Source organism: Polyodon spathula, chromosome 34 (assembly GCF_017654505.1).
Source record: "Polyodon spathula isolate WHYD16114869_AA chromosome 34, ASM1765450v1, whole genome shotgun sequence".
Taxonomy (NCBI): Eukaryota; Metazoa; Chordata; class Actinopteri; order Acipenseriformes; family Polyodontidae; genus Polyodon; species Polyodon spathula.
Genome location: NC_054567.1, coordinates 1,523,002 through 1,544,612, shown reverse-complemented (window position 1 = coordinate 1,544,612; position 21,611 = coordinate 1,523,002). Strand labels below are relative to the sequence as shown.

At 40.5% G+C, this 21,611-nt stretch overlaps 1 protein-coding gene across 3 annotated transcripts in view; it reads right to left on the bottom strand.

The window, feature by feature from the left end:
- Window positions 1-13,908: 13,908 nt before the first annotated feature.
- The window catches only part of LOC121303623 (zinc finger protein 618-like), a 54,303-nt gene continuing 46,600 nt past the window's right edge, over window positions 13,909-21,611 (bottom strand). For all 3 annotated transcript variants that reach the window (XM_041234416.1, XM_041234418.1, XM_041234417.1), the window contains 2 exons: window positions 21,181-21,324; window positions 13,909-17,826 (listed from right to left, as the gene is read on the bottom strand). In XM_041234416.1, the coding sequence (XP_041090350.1) occupies window positions 16,331-17,826; window positions 21,181-21,324 (1,640 nt within the window). In that variant the 3' untranslated portion in view covers window positions 13,909-16,330. The remainder of the gene's footprint in view (window positions 17,827-21,180; window positions 21,325-21,611) is intronic.

Below are 21,611 nucleotides of genomic sequence, written 5' to 3'. Positions count from 1 at the left end.
CCATAAAGATCGCCACTTAATTCCTGGTACCTTGAGTAGACCGGAATCAAAGGATCACAGAAGCGCATTGGGGTATATGGAACCAGAAGCTGACAAATATAGTTTGGCGCTAACCCATGCAGAGTCTTGAAAGTCAGCAATAGGTTTTAAATTTTACTCTGAACTCCACTGGGAGCCAATGCAGTAATCTGATCAATGAATTTGGTTTTAGTTAAAATTCTGGCACTGAATTTTGAACATTTTGTAATATTTTTAAATAATTTTAAGAAACCAGCAAGCAAAGCAATACAATAGTCTATACGAGAAAAAACAAAGACATGAATCAGCTTTTCTGCAAAAACGAACAATATTACATAGATGGTAAAAATAAACTTTAGTAATATTATGAATATGCTGATCAAAAGTTGAGTTTTGGTCAAAAATAATACCAAGATTCTTTAGTCTAGTGCTAGGCTGGGTCTGAAGTCCATCTTGAATTGCATCTTGAATTGCTTTAATCAGAAAACACAGGACATTGGGGAAGCACAGCAGCAGCTCAAAGTCAAACAGCCGCGAGTGTTTTTCTGATAACAAACAAGCTGAAACTCAGAGCAGCTGATTCAAATTCAGCGCCGTTCTGAGACACAGGTGAGGGGAGGAGCCAACAGCACAGCAGAACAACGCAGTTAAACGAGGCAGTCTTCCCAGCGACAGCGAGTGGGAGAAGTACAGGCGTGGAAAAGTACAGAGCAGTTTAGAAGCAGTTTGAAAGCAGGTTGACGGCTGCAGAAGAAACTAAACTTCAAAAAAAAAAAACCTCAACATGGTCTTCAAGCCAGTAATCTGTGACACCTGCTTGATGTGGGAAATCCGAGAAAACCCAGCAGAGCCAAGTGTGCGTAAAGTGCCGCGCGATCCAGGATTTGCATAAACTAGTAAGTATGCTAGAAATGGAGCTGGAAGAAGTGAGACAGCAACAGGATCTCGAGGAACTGGCACACCCACAATTCATGGAAGTCTGCATCACCCCTAACAGACTGAAAGCCACCAGGGAGATAGAAGGTCAGAACAGCTGGGTTCAGGTAGGCAGAAGCAGGGAAAAAAAGAAACTTCGTCAAACACAACCACCAGAAATCAAAACAACCAACAAATTTGAGTCACTTCAGAATTTTAATGAACAGAACCAACAAGAGAATGAAAGGAACAACATCCAGGACCCCATTGACAGTGGTGACCAGACAGCAAAAAGAAGGGAGGTCATGATTGTTGGGGACTCCATATTGAGAAACACAGCAAGTTCAATTCGCAGTTTGGACCCCCTTACTACAACAGTGTGCTGCCTTCCGGGAGCCTCGGTCAAGCACATCACTGAGAACATGGACAGGCTCCTAGAACGAATAGGAGACGACCCGGTAGTAGTCGTCCACATCGGTACAAACAACATTGGAAGAGACAGACCAAAATCCCTGCAAAACAAATTCAGAGAGCTAGGAAGGAAATTAAAAGAGAAAAACAAAACTGTGGTATTTTCTGGTATACTACCGGCACCTTGCAAAGGACCATATGGACAGCTGGAAATAATTAATCAAAACGCATGGCTGAAGATGTGATGCACACAGGAAGGCTTCACCTATCTTGATCATTGGACCACATTCTACAATGAGGACTATCTGTATAGACGGGATGGACTGCACTTAAATAACAAGGGAACCAGTCTACTTGGAGAAAAGATCCTCGAGCAGGTTCGGAAGCATTTAAACTAGAAAGGAAGGGGGGAGAAATCAACAAAAAAACAGAAGGGAGACCGCATCAAAACAAGAACAACAACTCAGGTAAGACAACCATTAAATGTATTTATCTAAATGCTAGAAGTATCAGAAACAAAATTCTAGAACTTGAAGCTACTGCACTAACAGCGACCAGAATTATTCTGGGCTTAAAAGGCATGTCATATGCAGACAGGCTAAAAGAATTGAATCTGTTCAGTCTTGAACAAAGACGACTATGTGGCAACCTGATTCAAGCATTCAAAATTCTAAAAGGTATTGACAGTGTCGACCCAAGGGACTTTTTCAGCCTGAAAAAAGAAACAAGGACCAGGGGTCACAAATGGAGATTAGACAAAGGGGCATTCAGAACAGAAAATAGGAGGCACTTTTTTACGCAGAGAATTGTGAGGGGCTGGAATCAACTCCCCAGTAATGTTGTTGAAGCCGACACCCTGGGATCCTTGAAGAAGCTGCTTGATGAGATTCTGGGATCAATAAGCTACTAACAACCAAACAAGCAAGATGGGCCGAATGGCCTCCTCTCGTTTGTAAACTTTCTTATGTTCTTACAACCAGTTTAAAATTTCCACATTTATTTAATTGATGTGAGGAGCTGACCAGCATTACCTCAGTCTTGTCAGGATTCAATTTTAAACAATGTAGTTGCATCCAGTTCTTAATGTCACTTAGACAAAGCGTGAGACACGAGATTGATAACTTCAAGTCTGGAGAAGTGTGCATGTAAACCTGTATGTCGTCTGCAGAACAGTGAAATGTTATGTACAAAGGTCATTGCTATGCACTGAATTTGCAAGGCTTCTTTCTTAGAGCTCCTGTATTGCTCTGCAGTGTTTGACAGTGCCTTTACTACGTGCTTTATTCTTTTGTGCTGTTTTTATTTTACTTTGCTATTGACAGAGAAGAAAATCCAAATCATGCTGCCTAGGAAAAAACCCAACCCCACTGCACCTTCCAGTGAGATTAGGAATGAGAACGCGATGAGCCTGATGAAACCCCATGGAGTTTTACAGAGGAATTTGATGCTCATTGCATGTTTTGATGAAATCTCCAATGAAAATTCAGAGCACATGCTGTCGTCTAATGAAGATTACGATGGCTATTCTGAGCACCTGCAATATTCAAGTGATGCTTGCAATGGGAGTTCTGTGCACAAGCCCTGCAACAATGACATTCTCAATGGAAGTTCTGTGCTCACGTCCTGCAACAATGACATTCTCAATGGAAGTTCTGTGCACACGTCCTGCAACAATGACATTCTCAATGGAAGTTCTGTGCTCACACCCTGCAACAATGACATTCTCAATGGAAGTTCTGTGCACATGTCCTGCAACAATGACATTCTCAATGGAAGTTCTGTGCACATGTCCTGCAACAATGACATTCTCAATGGAAGTTCTGTGCACACGTCCTGCAACAATGACATTCTCAATGGAAGTTCTGTGCTCACACCCTGCAACAATGACATTCTCAATGGAAGTTCTGTGCACACATCCTGCAACAATGACATTCTCAATGGAAGTTCTGTGCACACATCCTGCAACAATGACATTCTCAATGGAAGTTCTGTGCACACGTCCTGCAACAATGACATTCTCAATGGAAGTTCTGTGCACACGTCCTGCAACAATGACATTCTCAATGGGAGTTCTGTGCACACGTCCTGCAACAATGACATTCTCAATGGAAGTTCTGTGCTCACACCCTGCAACAATGACATTCTCAATGGGAGTTCTGTGCTCACGTCCTGCAACAATGACATTCTCAATGGAAGTTCTGTGCACACGTCCTGCAACAATGACATTCTCAATGGGAGTTCTGTGCACACGTCCTGCAACAATGACATTCTCAATGGGAGTTCTGTGCTCACACCCTGCAACAATGACATTCTCAATGGGAGTTCTGTGCACACGTCCTGCAACAATGACATTCTCAATGGGAGTTCTGTGCTCACACCCTGCAACAATGACATTCTCAATGGGAGTTCTGTGCACACGTCCTGCAACAATGACATTCTCAATGGGAGTTCTGTGCTCACACCCTGCAACAATGACATTCTCAATGGGGGCTCAGTGTACACGTCTTATTCCAATGACATTGTGATTGAGAATTCTATCTACATGAATCAACACTCCCAACTTGACGATTCAGGTCAATCTTTCTTTTCTTTTCTTTTTTAATTAGCAGTAGTATGCATGTAGAATGGCCCAATTTCGACAGGATGCATTACGTGCTGTTATTTTCAGATGGTTTGTCAATGATCCAGATCAGTAATGTGACCTGCCTGGTGACTTCTCCAGCGGATTTCCTTCAGACCCCAGGTAAGGGTGTGCTACATTTACTGATGCAGGAGGAACATGATTATCTGAGCATGTTGTTAAACATAATCCTCATAAAAAGGTCCCACCCCTTGTGTTCTCATTTTTAATAGCTCTGTTGGGAGCAGTGCAATTGGATTGTGTGGAATCCTGTGCAAGAGCTGCAAAGCTGGCCTTTACCCTAGTGGCATTCTTACTGTCTGTATATTTGGTCACCAGTCAAATTCCTGAATGCATGCACACACATGCTCCCAAGTAACTTTAGTAACTGTAAAGTATAGGAAACCTCTTTAATCTTCTCTATGAAGCCCAGCTAAACATAGATAACTGTGCAGAAGCCCTGTCTAAAATGAACTGGCACCTCCACAGATACTGATGAAGTCGTTGAAGTGGTCAGCAAGATCTCTGCAGACAAAGCCACATGCAAGTATGCCTTCATTTTCTTGGGTTAGTTAGTGTTTAACACCAGCTTTTAGGACACCTACAAGTTCTGTGCTCATGAAGTACTGTATGCAGCAACCACTTTCACACCCTCATTGCAGCCTTCCCTTCTGACGGCGGTTCTCCTGGGGACTCATGTTATTTCAGAGTAGCAGGTTACAGTTGTGCACGACAGTGGTGTTGTGTGCAATCTATGCATGTTATTGGATATTTGAGCCAGGTAAACTTGTGGTTAAAGGGCTTTGTGCTTTTCATGTAACTGTTTCTTATCCACTTTCTTTCCTCTAGGAAAGTATATCTGTGGCGTATGCGGACAGGAACACAGATTATATTTCAGTCACCTAAAACACAAACGGCAGCACTCAGGTAAGTGTTGAGGTGATCTCTGCACACACAGAGAGTCTCTGGGTGTTTCAGGGTCTCCTCAGACCCAAGCACAATGATCTGCTTTCTCTAGAAGGCCTGAGGAAAGCTGTGCCGAGTTTTAGCACTTGGGGTTCTTCCAGTTACTGCTTGAAGGTTTTCAGTCTTTAGATTTACTAATCCTTCCTCATTCATCTAATCAAGTCTGACAACAGAAATGGCTGAGCATGTAATAAGCCAATAATAGTGACTTTAACACATGGACTGGAAATGGCATCCTTCACCATATTTAAGCATGGTTGACTGGCTTTATTGTTGGCACACAGCTGTTTTCTTGATTCTTGCAGCCAGGTCCCATTCCCGGTGTTTTCCAGTACAACGATATGTTTCATTGGCTCGTTGTTGTGTCCTCTGGCAGTGTCAGTGAGGCGCATGTCCATGTTTCCAAGCTGTTTCATCAGAGGTGCCTTTCTTCTTGCATTGTGTCCTTAGAGATGCTTGGAAGTGTCTGCTCCAACATCAGCGAGCGTGAATCATCTTTATTGTTTTAACTTCATTTAGGAAGAAGGCAAGTTCTTTGTTTACTCTGCAGGAGAAGCTTCTTTCAGCCAAAGGACCTCGACAGGCACATTGCCTGTGTTCACTCTCAAGGCTTCAGGTTTAAATGCACACACTGCGAGATGGGCTTCAAGTGGCATGTGTTGTTTTATAAGCACGTTCTTCTGGCACATTGTGGTGAGTACAGTCTTGTTTTCAGTGTACAGCAGCTGGAATTCACCACATATCTGTTTAGTAAAATGAAGGTTCACACCCATTCAGGGTAAAGAGGCTTTCTCATACAGTTCTATCATGAAGTATCCCAATTATTTTAGTTTTTCTTCCCTTTTTTTGAGGCAGTGGATGGCATTGTGATTGGATCAGGAAAGTGATCAGAAATTAGCAATGTGATGCACATACAGAACAGTATGTATTTAATCAATAAAACAACCCTTTTTAAATAATGTTTGGATTCAAATAGTCAACTCTCATTTAAGGGGATTTCAAGGGACCAGCAAAAAAATGTCAGATCAGTAATTCTTTTTACTAGGAGTTTAAGCCAAATGCATACTTTCAGTTTTTATTGAAATCACAGTAACACTGAAATCAAATTCAATGGAAAGTAATACATATGTAAAGGTACTGTGCATTTTATTGAACACACAGTTGTAAGTGAACTTATAAAAAGTACAGATTGCAAATGAACTGAGCTTGAAACCTGCATGTCCCATTCTGATCACAAGCATTTTTAAACCATGAAAGCAAGGCGACCTCAACATCAGGGTATTGAGCAAATTAGAAACACTTACGACCTGCACCTGCAGTTTTCTGTATTATTGACAAAGTGTTCACAGGAATGTTGAAATCTGCAGATAAACTTTTTTTCTTGTGCTGCTTCATTGATTCGTGAGCACTGTGGCATAGGATCCGTAGTAGATTACAGTACAGAGGTACTGATGGATGCAAGTTAATGCATTATCCAATTTCTTTTGCACTCCGATGTTTTGAACTGGGGCAATTCGTTCAGTTCAAATTTCTTTCTGGGGAGGGGTTCCAAAACAGTAATAGATGACAGACTGTTCCATTTAAGCTTGGTATTCCAACCATGCCCTGATCAAGTACTATGCAGTGGAAGAGCTGAACACAGATCCAGTGTTTCCATCCCTGTGGTTTTACACACAATGCAGTAGAAGCCACTGAAAATAATTAGTTGATAATTATTTACTATGCTTACTAACTAATCCAGCAAGATTTCCCTTTAACTTCTTAGAAAGCAGACTTTTGGAAGTGAGGTGTTGTTTTTTTTGGTTTTTTTTTTTTTTGTCTAACCACTAGGGGGTGTGCAACTAATTTCTGAACCTTCTGAAACTGATTTTCCAATAGCTGCCATAGTTGCTGCTAAAGTGTTCAGTAAATGATTTTAAATAATCATTATCCCACAATTAATCTACCTTTTTTTGTTGTTTTTATTTGCAGATTTAGAAAGCCTGAAGTGTCACATATGCAAAAAGAAATACAGAACTGCATAACACCTTCAGGGTCATATCCAAAAGCATCACAGCGTCTAAGCAACTCTGATTGCATTCTTCTTCAAGGGTCTTGTCACTACCACGTACCCAGCGTCTTCACATTGTTAATGCAATCATTGCACAGGCAGAAGAGACTGGACTGATGTTACCCATGCAAATGTTTGTTTACATTTACATCTATGCAAAACCTACACATGCAAGTATCAGCAGCACAAACTAGGACGATGCTCGAGTCAGGTTTGGAAGTGTAGTATCAGCAGCACAAACTAAGACTATGCTCGAGCTTGGAAGTATAACCTGCGCGTTTTGTAGCGTAGCTCTTTTTTAACCCACAGTGCACACCTGGTGATGTCACATCCACATTCAATCAGTTGGGTCTGTGGCTTTGCCTGTATCACCCCGACACACACTTAGCAATGTATCAAACTCCCAGTCTGCTTTCGTTTGCTCACACCTCACACAGCTGAGCTTCAAACCCTCAGTAAGAATGTGCTGAGTTAACGATTGTTCAGCTGAAAGAGCAGTGTGTAAACAAAGAGGCCTTTGTTGAACTTAGTTGGTTAGCAAAAGGTTTGGATCAGAGTTTATTTCAGAGTTTTGTGTACACCAGTTTTATTTTTAATTACGTACTTTAATTCATGTACTTGAATGTCTTTAAAATATACAAAATAGAAGAAAAGTAACTTCTACACATCTAAACAATAACAGTCTTCCCAGCGACAGCGAGTGGAAGCGACAGCAAGTGGGAGAAGTACAGGCATGGAAAAGTACAGAGCAGTTTCGAAGCAGTTTGAAAGCAGGTTGACGGCTGCAGAAGAAACTAAACTTAAAAAAAAAAAACCTCAACATGGTCTTCAAGCCAGTAATCTGTGACACCTGCTTGATGTGGGAAATCCGAGAAAACCCAGCGGAGCTAAACCAAGTGTACGTAAAGTGCCGCGCGATCCAGGGTTTGCATAAACTAGTAAGTATGCTAGAAATGGAGCGGGAAGAAGTGAGACAGCAACAGGATCTTGAGGAACTGGCACACCCACAATTCATGGAAGTCTGCATCACCCCTAACAGACTGAAAGCCACCAGGGAGATAGAAGGTCAGAACAGCTGGGTTCAGGTAGGCAGAAGCAGGGAAAAAAAGAAACCTCGTCAAACACAACCACCAGAAATCAAAACAACCAACAGATTTGAGTCACTTCAGAATTTTGATGAGCAGAACCAACAACAAGAGAATGAAAGGAATAACATCCAGGACCCTATTGACAGTGGTGACCAGACAGCAAAAAGAAGGGAGGTCATGATTGTTGGGGACTCCATATTGAGAAACACAGCAAGTTCAATTCGCAGTTTGGACCCCCTTACTACAACAGTGTGCTGCCTTCCGGGAGCCTCGGTCAAGCACATCACTGAAAACGTGGACAGGCTCCTAGAACGAACAGGAGACGACCCGGTAGTAGTCGTCCACATCGGTACAAACAACATTGGAAGAGACAGACCAAAATCCCTGCAAAACAAATTCAGAGAGCTAGGAAGGAAATTAAAAGAGAAAACCAAAACTGTGGTATTTTCTGGTATACTACCCGCACCTTGCAAAGGACCATATGGACAGCTGGAAATAATTAATCAAAACGCATGGCTGAAGACGTGGTGCACACGGGAAGGCTTCACCTATCTTGATCATTGGACCACATTCTACAACGAGGACTATCTGTATAGACGGGATGGACTGCATTTAAATAACAAGGGAACTAGTCTACTCGGAGAAAAGATCCTCGAGCAGGTTCGGAAGCATTTAAACTAGAAAGGAAGGGGGGAGAAATCAACAAAAAAACAGAAGGGAGACCGCATCAAAACAAGAACAACAACTCAGGTAAGACAACCATTAAATGTATTTATCTAAATGCTAGAAGTATCAGAAACAAAATTCTAGAACTTGAAGCTACTGCACTAACAGGTAACTATGATGTGATAGGTGTTACAGAAACGTGGTTATCTGAGAGTGATGGGGACGAATATAATATTTGTGGGTATACACTGTATAGGAAAGACAGGCAGGACAGAAGAGGAGGAGGGGTAGCGCTATACATAAGAAACAGTCTTGAAGCCCAGGTGTTAAACCTGGACAAAGAAAATAAAACCGAATCAATATGGGTCAGAATAACAGACAAAAATTCAAAAGGCATAATAATAGGAGCATGCTATAGACCGCCAGATTCAGACGGTGAGCACAATAATCTGTTATACAATGACATTAGAAATGTGTGTAGCAAAGGAGAAGCCATACTAATGGGGGATTTCAACTTCCCCCAAATAAAATGGGAAAACCCGGTGGGTAGCGCGAAGGATGAAATAGAAATGGTGGAAATGACAAATGACTGCTTCCTAACACAATTTGTGAAGGCACCCACTAGAGGGGAGGCATGCCTTGATTTAGTCTTTTCAAATAACGAAGATAGAATAACTAAAACAGAGGTCAGAGAACCACTGGCAAACTCAGACCACAACATGGTCTCATTTGAAGTGTTTTTTAAATCCCCAAAAGTAAAGACTAAAGCTAAGGTTTACAATTTTAGAAAAGCAAACTATGAAGGTATGAAACAGAGACTAACAGAAGTAGATTGGAGTAAAATAGAGAAAACACCCACAGAAGAAGGATGGTTGTTCTTCAAAAATGTAGTACTAGAGGCGCAAAACAATTATATCCCTAAAGTAGACAAATCTAAATGTAAAACTAAATTGCCAAAATGGTTTAATAGATCAATTAAAAAAAATATTCAGCGAAAAAAGGCACTTTACAGAGCATTAAAAAAGGACCAAAAAGAAAGTACGCAGAAAGAGTACACAGAACTGCAAACGCAAGTCAAAAAGGAAGTTAGAAAGGCCAAGAGAGAAATAGAAATAAACATTGCTAAGGGAGCTAAAACCAATTCCAAAATGTTTTTCCAATATTACAACAGCAAGAGAACATTCAAAGAGGAGATTAAATGTTTAAGAGATACAAATGGCAAAATCGTAGAGGAAGAAAAAAAAATAGCAAATATATTAAATGATTACTTTTCACAAGTTTTTACAAAGGAAGATACTGACAACATGCCCCACATGTCATCCAGTTCCTATCCAGTTTTAAATAACTTTAGCATAACTGAGGCAGAAGTGTTAAAGGGACTAGGAGCTCTTAAAATAAACAAATCCCCTGGGCTGGATGAGATCCTCCCAGTAGTACTCAAAGAAATGAAAGAAGTAATTTACAAACTGCTAACCAAGATCATGCAGCAGTCTCTTGACACAGGGGTGGTACCGACAGACTGGAAAATTGCAAACGTAATACCAATCCACAAAAAGGGAAACAAAACTGAACCAGGTAACTACAGACCAGTAAGCCTGACTTCTATTATATGCAAACTTATGGAAACTATAATAAGATCCAAAATGGAAAATTACCTATATGGTAACAGGGTACTGGGAGACAGTCAACATGGTTTTAGGAAAGGGAGATCGTGCCTAACTAACTTGCTTGATTTTTTTGAGGATGCAACATCCATAATGGATAATTGCAAAGCATATGACATGGTTTATTTAGATTTCCAGAAAGCTTTTGACAAAGTCCCGCACAAAAGATTAATTCTCAAACTGAACGCAGTTGGGATTCAAGGAAACACATGTACATGGATTAGGGAGTGGTTAACATGTAGAAAACAGAAAGTACTGATTAGAGGAAAAACCTCAGAATGGAGTGTGGTAACCAGCGGTGTACCACAGGGATCAGTATTAGGTCCTCTGCTATTCCTAATCTACATTAATGATTTAGATTCTGGTATAGTAAGCAAACTTGTTAAATTTGCAGACGACACAAAAGTAGGAGGAGTGGCAAACACTGTTGCAGCAGCAAAGGTCATTCAAAATGATCAAAAAAAGTCAAAAGAATCCATCAAAGAGAAAAAAAGTCTAGGGGACATATCCTAGGCCTCCCGCAATCCTATTAAATCATCAATGCCGCTTCTCAATTAACATCCTATCAAATAATAAACAAATCCTTCACGGCCCCTCCTACTATGCCTCCCCCCCCCCCCTATCTAGTTGGCCCAAAAAAATCTATGGACAACAAGAGCAAGGAAAAAAAGAGGAAGACATAGGATCCTTATTGTATAAAATAAGTATAGAAGAAGACACAATTTTGTTTTTAAAAACCACAAGATTCAGAACTGGGCAGACACATGGCAAATGACATTTAATAGAGAAAAGTGTAAGGTACTGCACACAGGAAATAAAAATGTACATTATAAATATCATATGGGAGATATTGAAATTGGAGAAGGAATCTATGAAAAAGACCTAGGAGTTTTTGTTGACTCAGAAATGTCTTCATCTAGACAATGTGGGGAAGCTATAAAAAAGGCTAACAAGATGCTCGGATACATTGTGAAAAGTGTTGAATTTAAATCAAGGGAAGTAATGTTAAAACTGCACAATGCACTAGTAAGACTTCATCTTGAATATTGTGTTCAGTTCTGGTCACCTCGCTATAAAAAAGATATTGCTGCTCTAGAAAGAGTGCAAAGAAGAGCGACCAGAATTATTCCGGGCTTAAAAGGCATGTCATATGCAGACAGGCTAAAAGAATTGAATCTGTTCAGTCTTGAACAAAGAAGACTACGTGGCGACCTAATTCAAGCATTCAAAATTCTAAAAGGTATTGACAGTGTCGACCCAAGGGACTTTTTCAGCCTGAAAAAAGAAACAAGGACCAGGGGTCACAAATGGAGTTTAGAAAAAGGGGCATTCAGAACAGAAAATAGGAGACACTTTTTTACACAGAGAATTGTGAGGGTCTGGAATCAACTCCCCAGTAATGTTGTTGAAGCTGACACCCTGGGATCCTTCAATAAGCTGCTTGATGAGATTTGGGGATCAATAAGCTACTAACAACCAAACGAGCAAGATGGGCCGAATGGCCTCCTCTCGTTTGTAAACTTTTTTATGTTCTTATGTTCTTAATAGTTTGGATTTGATCAGGTGACAGCGTTTAAGTGGATACGTTTTGAATAATTCTGTTCCTTGTAATCGTTTTATCAGGAGAGTAGAAGACGAATATGCCCAGTTGAAGAATGCTGGTGTGACGGCAGTGGAAATACTATTGCAGTTATTTAGCATCCCTTTGAGGGGATGCTTATGTCTTTGGAAACAAACCACAGCTAATATCTCAAACCATGTGTCCAAATGAGCGTGTTCAGTGTACTCTTCACTTTGACCTGCGATGTAAGACCTGGCTGCCATATTGGGCAATGTAACTTTTTGCTTTCCATTATTCCCATGCGCTGCGAGATCTTTTCTTCATACTCTGTTCACAGTTTGATTGTGGGGATCATACAAGTAGAAGTAAGACTCATTAACCCTATATGACATTTATGACGTGTAGTTGCTGGGATGCAGATGCAGTTTACTTTGAGTTAAGATGGCTGCATTATTTTAACCACTGGCCCAATGATACAGAACACACGCCATGACTGTTCATATCAATGATATAGAACACAAGCCTTGACAGTGTCCATGTCAATGATACAGAACACACACCATGAGTGTCCATCTCAATGATACAGAACACAGACCATGACAGTGTCTGTATCAATGATACAGAACAGACGCTGTGACCGTAAAGACAGCTGTTTTATGTGATGCTTTCCAACACTACACAAGACAATAAGCAAAACTGTTCAGTGACACTGTTTATTATTAGCACAGCACATACAATGCTAGGTAATGTTTATTAAATACACAATACAGCGCTGTGAGGTCCAAGCATTCTGAAACATGACTTTGCTATCATTGGTAATTTAGAAAAATAGTGTGTTGCTACAAAAGTATAAATTAAAACTACTACTGGTAGTTAAGAAATATTAAATACATAAACACATATGAGGAATAAGAAATATCTGGCAAGCCCTGTAGAAAACACTGTCCTAAAGTGTAGCATTTGTTTAGAGATGAACACATGCTAAAGTTTAATCAGGGTTAGATTTGTATTGCCTGTATCTAATATGACAGAATGCAAAAAAAATAGATTGTTCTAAACATAACATGTTAATTGAGTTTCTATTTATTCAGGACAAGAGAGCATATTTCTATAAAACCCACAGCATGTGCGATGGCAGTAGCAAGTGAAGAGCTTGGTTTGCTACAGATAACACTATATACACACTTTTTTTCAAAAAAATGACTATTTGGTTTCTTTTCATCTTAAAATGTTTTTACTACAAAGCAACACCACAGAACATTTAAAACCATGTTTTCTTTGTTTTTGACTTCTCACAGAAACACACACCGTGCTTGAAGTGTCTGCCTTGCAAGTTTACCAAGTGTATAGTATAAAGGTACAGTACTATGCAGAATAGTTCTGAGGAGCCAGTTTGTTTCACAGTAGCGCCCTCTACTGGGAGGAAAATAGAACTGCAGCTTATAGGTACATGACAGTTCAATAGTCAGCACTTGGATATCCATTACCCAAATACACATCAGTGGCGTTTTACCTTCCTTGTATTAAGAATAAAGTCAACCCCCATTATATATACTGTATGTAAAAAATTAATGCAGTCACCCATCACACGCGATTTCCGCCTCAGTCACCAGTTTTCTGATATGAAGCCCATCTCTCCAATTTCACAATTGTTTTAACCGTCACAGCCTGCATTTTTTTGTTTGTTTTCTGTGATGGCAAATCAGTCTGTCTTTATTGTGCACTGCAGCTACACAGCGCTTCCTCCAAAAACAAAGCAAACGAGACATGCTACTGTAAGGTAAAAATTAATCAGTTTTAGATACTGTGATGTATTTTTTTTTTTGTTTGTTTTTAAATCTGTGATCTTTAGTTGTTTTTGTGCATTTTCATTTGCAAGTGAACTGTGACATTAGGGCCCTATCGAGCACTATATTCTGCAATTTTCAATACCGACTTTGGATACTGTTTTAATTCTGGAAACGTTTATTTTTTTTTAATCTTTTGCAAAATTGCATTGTACAGTTCTGTGCATGGGTAACACTTTGATTAAATTTTGCTGTAGGGTCATTAACGGGGAATTTTACATACTGCTACAATACATACTGGATTTAAACGTATACAGTCCACATGTCCAGTCGTCTTTTGGCATGTGATATTTTCAGAATCATATTGTTCTGAATTAAAATATTACTTGTGTTGAAAATACAGTACTGTGCCAACACAACCAACTATAGTACATCCAAATGGAAGCCTACTTTTTTTTAAAACAGTCCTTTCAGCTTTGTATTTTTTTTGTGTTCCTTGAAAAAACATGTTTTTGTCTTTTACTGCCGTGTTATTCCCACTCGTGTGCTAACAAATTTCAATTAAAGAATGTCATATTTGTTCTTTGTACGAAGTGTGTGTGCAGGGCAGGGGGTTGTTTGGGTGGTAGGGGGCAGGTTACACTTCAAATCAGATGAAATAATCAGATATTCGTCACAGTCGTTTAACTGTTGCTGAAGTCAAAATTGTAGTCAGATATGCGATATGCGAGTGCTGACTGTACTGCAATCCTTTCCACATGTCAAATATTGAGACATCCAAGATGTAACAGTGTCAGATATAACTACGTTACGCTTCTGCTTCACTGCAAGGTAAAATACATGCATTTTAATACAAACACTGCTATAATCGTGTCCCCCCCACCCCCCCACAAAGGCTTTGTCTGGCTAATTATTTCTAGATGAACTTGAATCATATTGTCTGCTGTTAGTTTCCCTTTGCAGTTGCCCAGAAGAACAGGCAGAGAAAGTGAACACCTATCCTCCTCTTGGTTTCTTAGGACCTGAGCTTGAAACAGTGACACAAAATATTAAAACTGCTACCCCCCCCCCCCCCCCCCCCGTGAATGCATTGAGGGGTGTCTGTCAACACAGAGCCATGCAGCACACACAAGAGAGTATGTCCAAAAAACAACCCTTTCAACAGGTTTCATTGGAACAGGATTTTTACTGCAATCATGGCACAGTGATTTTGTTCTCTTCAAATGGAAACACTGTCATGAAAATCAATTTCACCATTGCCAGCACAGTGCCAGTCTGGGTGTCCGGGGTGGGTCTACACAGTATATAATCCCCTTCACTCCGATTTTCAGCCTCCTTGTGAATTAGAAGGGAAAAAAATGGTGTTGAAATTTCCTTTGTTTTTGAAATTGTAATCCTCTGGGAGATAAAACATCCACCACCCCTTTAAGAATAAAAATTTAAAAAATGTATTTGCGTCAAAATAAATGTGACCCTCCAGCAGCACTGCAAGGGAGCAGCTGTAATGAGTGTTCTCTGGTAGTTTAGGGATACAGTACTCTACACAGCATGGAGATGCTTACCCTCCTATACATTCAGTGTCTGACATCCAATATGTTCCGTTTCCCTCACAAAAATAGTTCTATATACAATGCATTACAAACCAACGCTGCTTTCCTGCTTACTCTGGGCAGAGCTGCTATCAATACTGATACAGCACTCACAGCAACACCCAAACATACAATGATATTTAAAACAAAACAAACTTACACAAGGGCAAGTTTGAATGCTGCTGTGACATGTGATGCCTGTATGTGCAAATGTTTCAACAATAGGCAACTTATTTTGATTTGAATACTGCTTACGGATTAATGCAATCTGTATTTAAACTCTACCCTGAAGCGAATTTGCCTTTGTTAGATAGATAGCTACTGTGAGCGTTAAACAGGTATTTGGCTGATTTATTATCTATATACAAGTGGCAGATCTCATGACTCAAGCAGGTTTTGTTAGTAAAGCTAGTTTAGGTTGAATTTACACTTCTCGGTTTGCATCTAAACCCATTTTTTTTATTAAAATGCTATGAGCTTGAATGAGCTGGTTAAATATATGTGGCTTTACACATAAACCATTATAACATGCTTTGTTCTCAAAAATAGTGTTGAATGACATTCTACACAATACTGTTCTAAAATACGATGAAATATTAAAATAAAATAAACACATAAGCAAACTGTTTGGGAGAAGATAAAACACACACCAGGGGAACGCTGATCAACTTAATCTAAATAAATCAAAGCATTTCAAATGTTTCAGATGTGTGTAGGATTTCTGATGCTGTTTTCTTGTGATTTATAAAATAGGACAGCAGCCGTGACCCTACCAAGCTTGAAGTGTTTGATCAGTACAATACAGAACTCTGTCCATATGGCCATTTCCTCTAGAAGATATCCACACGTTTGCACTAGTGGTTGCAGGCTGTTCTCACAATGTCCAGCACGAGGCAAGTCGAACATTTCTATTGGAGTGTCTGTCCTTGGCCTTTAGTTAAGATTTAGCACCTCTTAATATTATTTTGAAAACTTCACTTTTCCTAGTGACCTGTTCAAGGCATGTTTGACTTCAAGAAAATAAGTTTATTCATTTCCTCTGGTGTCACCTGTCTCCTCCTCTTCATTGACAGCGCCTGCTCGCACATGCTGACAGACTCGCTCCTCGCACCCACCGCCGGCACGGACAGCAGCCAGAAAGCCAGCCTGGCTAGTCTGGGATACTTCTGGGTGACTGATGACCAGTACTGGAACAGATCTGGAGTTGCTTGGAACAGAGGTTCCGCCAAATAGTCGTAAACTTCTTTTTTGACCTGCTTCTCATCACTTCCCTGAGCTTTACTGTTGCTGCTGGCCAGCCGAGCTTTCTTGGTGCTAGGCTCCATATCAGTGACCTCTCCGCTCATCTCTCGGATCTCTGTAATCATCTCGCACACCTTGCTGATTATCTCCTCATGTTGGTATGCAGGAACCGGCCTCAGCTTCTGCTGGGGGTCCAGAATCATAGCTACTTTGTGTGCTCGCTCCACTTTAAAGTTCTCCTTAAGAGCCTCCAGGAAGAAGTGGCAGAGCTTGCTTACAGCACCAACGTCGTTGGCTTTGGCCGTGAAGAGTTTTTCCAGTCTGACGTAGGTGGGAAGCACCAGCTGCAGCGTGGGCTTCTGTTCGCAGCTCAGCTCCACCACTGCCTGCTTTACTGGGGCCAGGATAGCCACCAGGTTGCTGAGCAGCTGCTTGTTCAGGTTCTGGATGTGGCTCATCTTCTTGGCCCGGCTGTAAAACTCACAGATCTGCTCGTAGCGTTCGTTCACCAGCAGCAGAGACTCGTTGACAGAGTCCCAGCAAGGTGGTGGCGATGCTTCTTCCAGGGAGCCAAAGGTCTCTCTAGAGAAGCCAGCAGATCCAGCCATGTCCTCGCACACGTTCAGAAGGTCTATCACCTCGTGCATGCTGCGGGCCTGCAGAGTTCTCTTGTTCAGCGCGCTTTGCACCACACAGTTTAAGGCACAGGCTGAGCAGCCCAGGCACATCCCAGACTTGAAGAAGGCGGTCAAGCTCACTTTGCAGTCCGTCACGTAAATGGTCCGGATCTCGGACATCACAAACTCCGAGAGGACGTTCTGCACCCAGTGATGGACCTGCTCGCCACACTCCTTTACGTCCACTTCCTTGACCCCCAGGACATAGCGCTTCCTCTGGGTTCCTTCCACCTGATACGCGGTGAGCACATAGCAGGAGTCGGCACCCACCACCTGGGAGTGGCACGTGACGCCGATCCCCAGGCAGGTGCTGCTGCCCAGGGCACAGGTCACCTTTACCTTCACCTGGTTATACATTCTGGGTAAGTGCTTCAAGGCTAGCTTGTTCATGTCACCCAGAACATCTGTGATGGAGAATGCACCATACTGTGCTCCACTGTCAACCAGCGTCTGTGCTAACTTCATGAAGTCTTTTGTGTTCAGGACACTCACTGCTCCCAGATCAGCGTACATCACTTTCAGTAGTCTCTCAGCAATCTGTTGCCGTTCTTTCTCTGGTACAGTGCCGTTGGCTGCAGAGAGAGAATACACAATGATTAGACTATTGCTATGTGAAAACAAAACAGTACAGAGACCCCATAAGGAGATATATAAGAACATAAGGTTTACAAAAGGGAGGAGGCCATTTGGCCCATCTTGCTCGTTTGGTTGTTAGTAGCTTAATGATCCCAGAATCTCATCAAGCAGCTTCTTTAAAGATCCCAAGGTGTCAGCTTCAACAACATTACTGGAGAGTTGGTTCCAAACCCTCACGATTGTATAAAAAGGTGCCTCCTATTTTCTGTTCTGAATGTCCCTTTGTCTAATCTCCATTTGTGACCCCTGGTCCTTGTTTCTTTTTTCAGGTCGAACAAGTCCCTTGAGTCGACATTGTCAATACCTTGAAGAATTTTGAATGCTTGAATTAGGTCGCCGCGTAGTCTTCTTTGTTCAAGACTTAATAGGTTCAATTCTTTTAGCCTGTCTGTATATGACATGCTTTTTAAAACTGGAATAATTCTGGTCGCTCTTCTTTGCACTCTTTCTAGAGCAGTAATATCCTTTTTGTAGTGAAGTGACCAGAACTGAACACAATATTCAAGATGAGGTCTTACTAATGCATTGTACAGTTTTAACATTACTTCCCTAGATTTAAATTCAACACTTTTCACAATGTATCCGAGCATCCTGTTGGCCTTTTTTATAGCTTCCGCACATTGTCTAGATGAAGACATTTGAGTCAACAAAAACTCCTAGGTCTTTTTCATAGATTCCTTCTCCAATTTCAGTATCTCTCATATGATATTTATAATGCACATTTTTATTTCCTGCGTGCAGTAGCTTACACGTTTCTCTATTAAAATGTCATTTGCCATGTGTCTGCCCAGTTCTGAATCTTGTCTAGATCATTTTGAATGACCTTTGCTGCTGCAACAGTGTTTGCCACTCCTCCTATTTTTGTGTCGTCTGCAAATTTAACAAGTTTGCTTACTATACCAGAATCTAAATCATTAATGTAGATTAGGAATAGCAGAGGACCTAATACTGATCCCTGTGGTACTCCACTGGTTACCACACTCCATTCTGAGGTTTCTCCTCTAATCAGTACTTTGCTTTCTACATGTTAATCCATGTACATGAGTTTCCTTGAATCCCAACTGCGTTCAATTTGAGAATTAATCTTTTGTGCGGGACTTTGTCAAAAGCTTTCTGGAAATCTAAATAAACCACGTCATATGCTTCGCAATTATCCATTATCGATGTTGCATCCTCAAAAAAATCAAGCAGGTTAGTCAGACACGATCTCCCTTTCCTAAAACCATGTTGACTGCTTCCCAGGATACTGTTACCATATAGGTAATTTTCCATTTTGGATCTTATTATAGTTTCCATAAGTTTGCATATAATAGAAGTCAGGCTTATTGGTCTGTAGTTACCTGGTTCAGTTTTGTTTACCTTTTTGTGGATCGGTATTACGTTTGCAATTTTCCAGTCTGTCGGTACAACCCCTGTGTCAAGAGACTGTTGCATGATCTTGGTTAGTTGTTAGCAAATAACTTATTTGATTTCTTTGAGTACTATTGGGAGGATCTCATCCAGCCCAGGGGATTTATTTATTTTAAGAGCTCCTAGTCCCTTTAACACTTCTGCCTCAGTAATGCTAAAGTTATTTAAAACTGGATAGGAACTGGATGACATGTGGGGAATGTTCTCCGCATCCTTGTTTGGAAAAAATTGTGAAAAGTAATCATTTAATATAGTTACTTCTTTTTTCTTCTTCGTCTATGATTTTGCCATTTGTACCTCTTAGACATTTAATCTCCTCTTTGAATGTTCTATTGCTGTTGTAATATTAGGAAAACATTTTTGAATTGGTTTTAGCCCCCTTAGCAATGTTCATTTCTATTTCTCTCTTGGCCTTTCTAACTTCCTTTTTGACTTGTGTTTGCAGTTCTGCGTACTTTCTTTTTGGTCCTTTTTTAATGCTCTGTAAAGTGCCTTTTATCGCTGAATATTTTTTTTAATTGATCTATTAAACCATTTTGGCAATTTAGTTGTACATTTAGATTTGTCTACTTTAGGGATGTAATTGTTTTGCGCCTCTAGTACTACATTTTTGAAGAACAGCCATCCTTCTTCTGTGGGTGTTTTCTCTATTTTACTCCAATCTACTTCTGTTAGTCTCTGTTTCATACCTTCATAGTTTGCTTTTCTAAAATTGTAAACTTTAGCTTTTACCATTACTTTTGGGGTTTAAAAAGCACTTCAAATGAGACCATGTTGTGGTCTGAGTTTGCCAGTGGTTCTCTGACCTCTGTTTTAGCTATTCTGTCCGTTATTTGAAAAGACTAAATCAAGCCATGCCTCCCCGCTAGTTGGTGCTTTGACAAATTGCATTAGGAAGCAGTCATTTTTCATTTCCACCATTTCAATTTTGTCCGTCGTGCTACCCACCGGGTTTTCCCATTTTATATGGGGGAAGTTGAAATCCCCCATTAGTATGGCTTCTCCTTTGCTACACGCATTTCTAATGTCATTGTATAACAGATTATTTTGCTCGCCATCTGAATCTGGCGGTCTATAGCATGCACCTATTATTATGTCCGTTATTTTTGTCCGTTATTCTGGTCCATATTGATTCAGCTTTATTTTCTTTGTCCAGGTTTAACACCAGGGCTTCAAGACTGTTTCTTATGTATAGCACCACCCCCCTCCACCTCTTCTGTCCTGCCTATCTTTCCTATACAGTCTATACCCACAAATATTGTATTCATCCCCATCACTTTCAGACAAACAAGTTTCTGTAACACCTATCACATCATAGTTACTTGTAAAAGGGAGCGTAATTTAGAACATTTAAAACGGGACACTTACGAGTGAGAATAATAGACAAACAATGTATAAGGAAGGCATAATGAAGAACAGATTTATTTTTTCATGTGCGATTAATATATAAACCTGTAGTAACACGTTTCCGGTGTAATCATTTTCTGTGAAGTAACTGTGACTCAGTGAGATAAAATGCTGCCTTTGGCTGCTATGTCAATCGGCTCCCAGTTCTTTGATAATAAACTGTGTGCATCTTGTACACAACCCCCCCCCCCCAAAAAAAAAAAAAAAAAAACAACTAAAACAAAAACCTAATATAGTCCAGGGTTTGCCATGTGATAAATTAACCAAATGTACAAGGACCACACTCACATGAAGCACTATCTGCTTTTACAAAGTATGTTCAAGTCCATAGTTTTTAGCATTAACATTTCTCATTTTAAAATACTTTAATGTAAGCAGTTCTGATGCCCTTTCCTTAAATGGAATATTTTCTGAGGTTTGTCAGTCATTCCCCGCTCCTACCTGTAACATGCAAGATAAAGATAATAGCTTACACTTGATGGTGTGGTTTCTTTGGGGTGGGGATTTCCATAGCTGTTCGCTGGTAGCTGGAGCTGGAGCAGGGGCAGGGGCTGGAGCAGGGGCTGGGGCAGGAGATGTTTTGAGCTGCTCAACAACCACACTGTTTTCATTGTCCGCTGTATCGAGAGAGTAAAGAAAAGAGTCCAGTCAGTGGTGATGCGTTTACCAGTCTGCTATGTTAGGATATGCTGGATCTTGCAACATTAATAAATAAATATATGAATAAATAAATAAAAATAGGAATTCCCCAGTCCAATATTTGGGTGGTATATAGAATGGTTAAACAAGAGATACTGTGATGACAACCATTATGTACTAACTGGTTCCTTATTCAACAAGGTTTCTTTTAAAGTGCTTAAAGAGTTTTCTGGCAGCATCATTCAAAAATGAATGCACTGTGTAC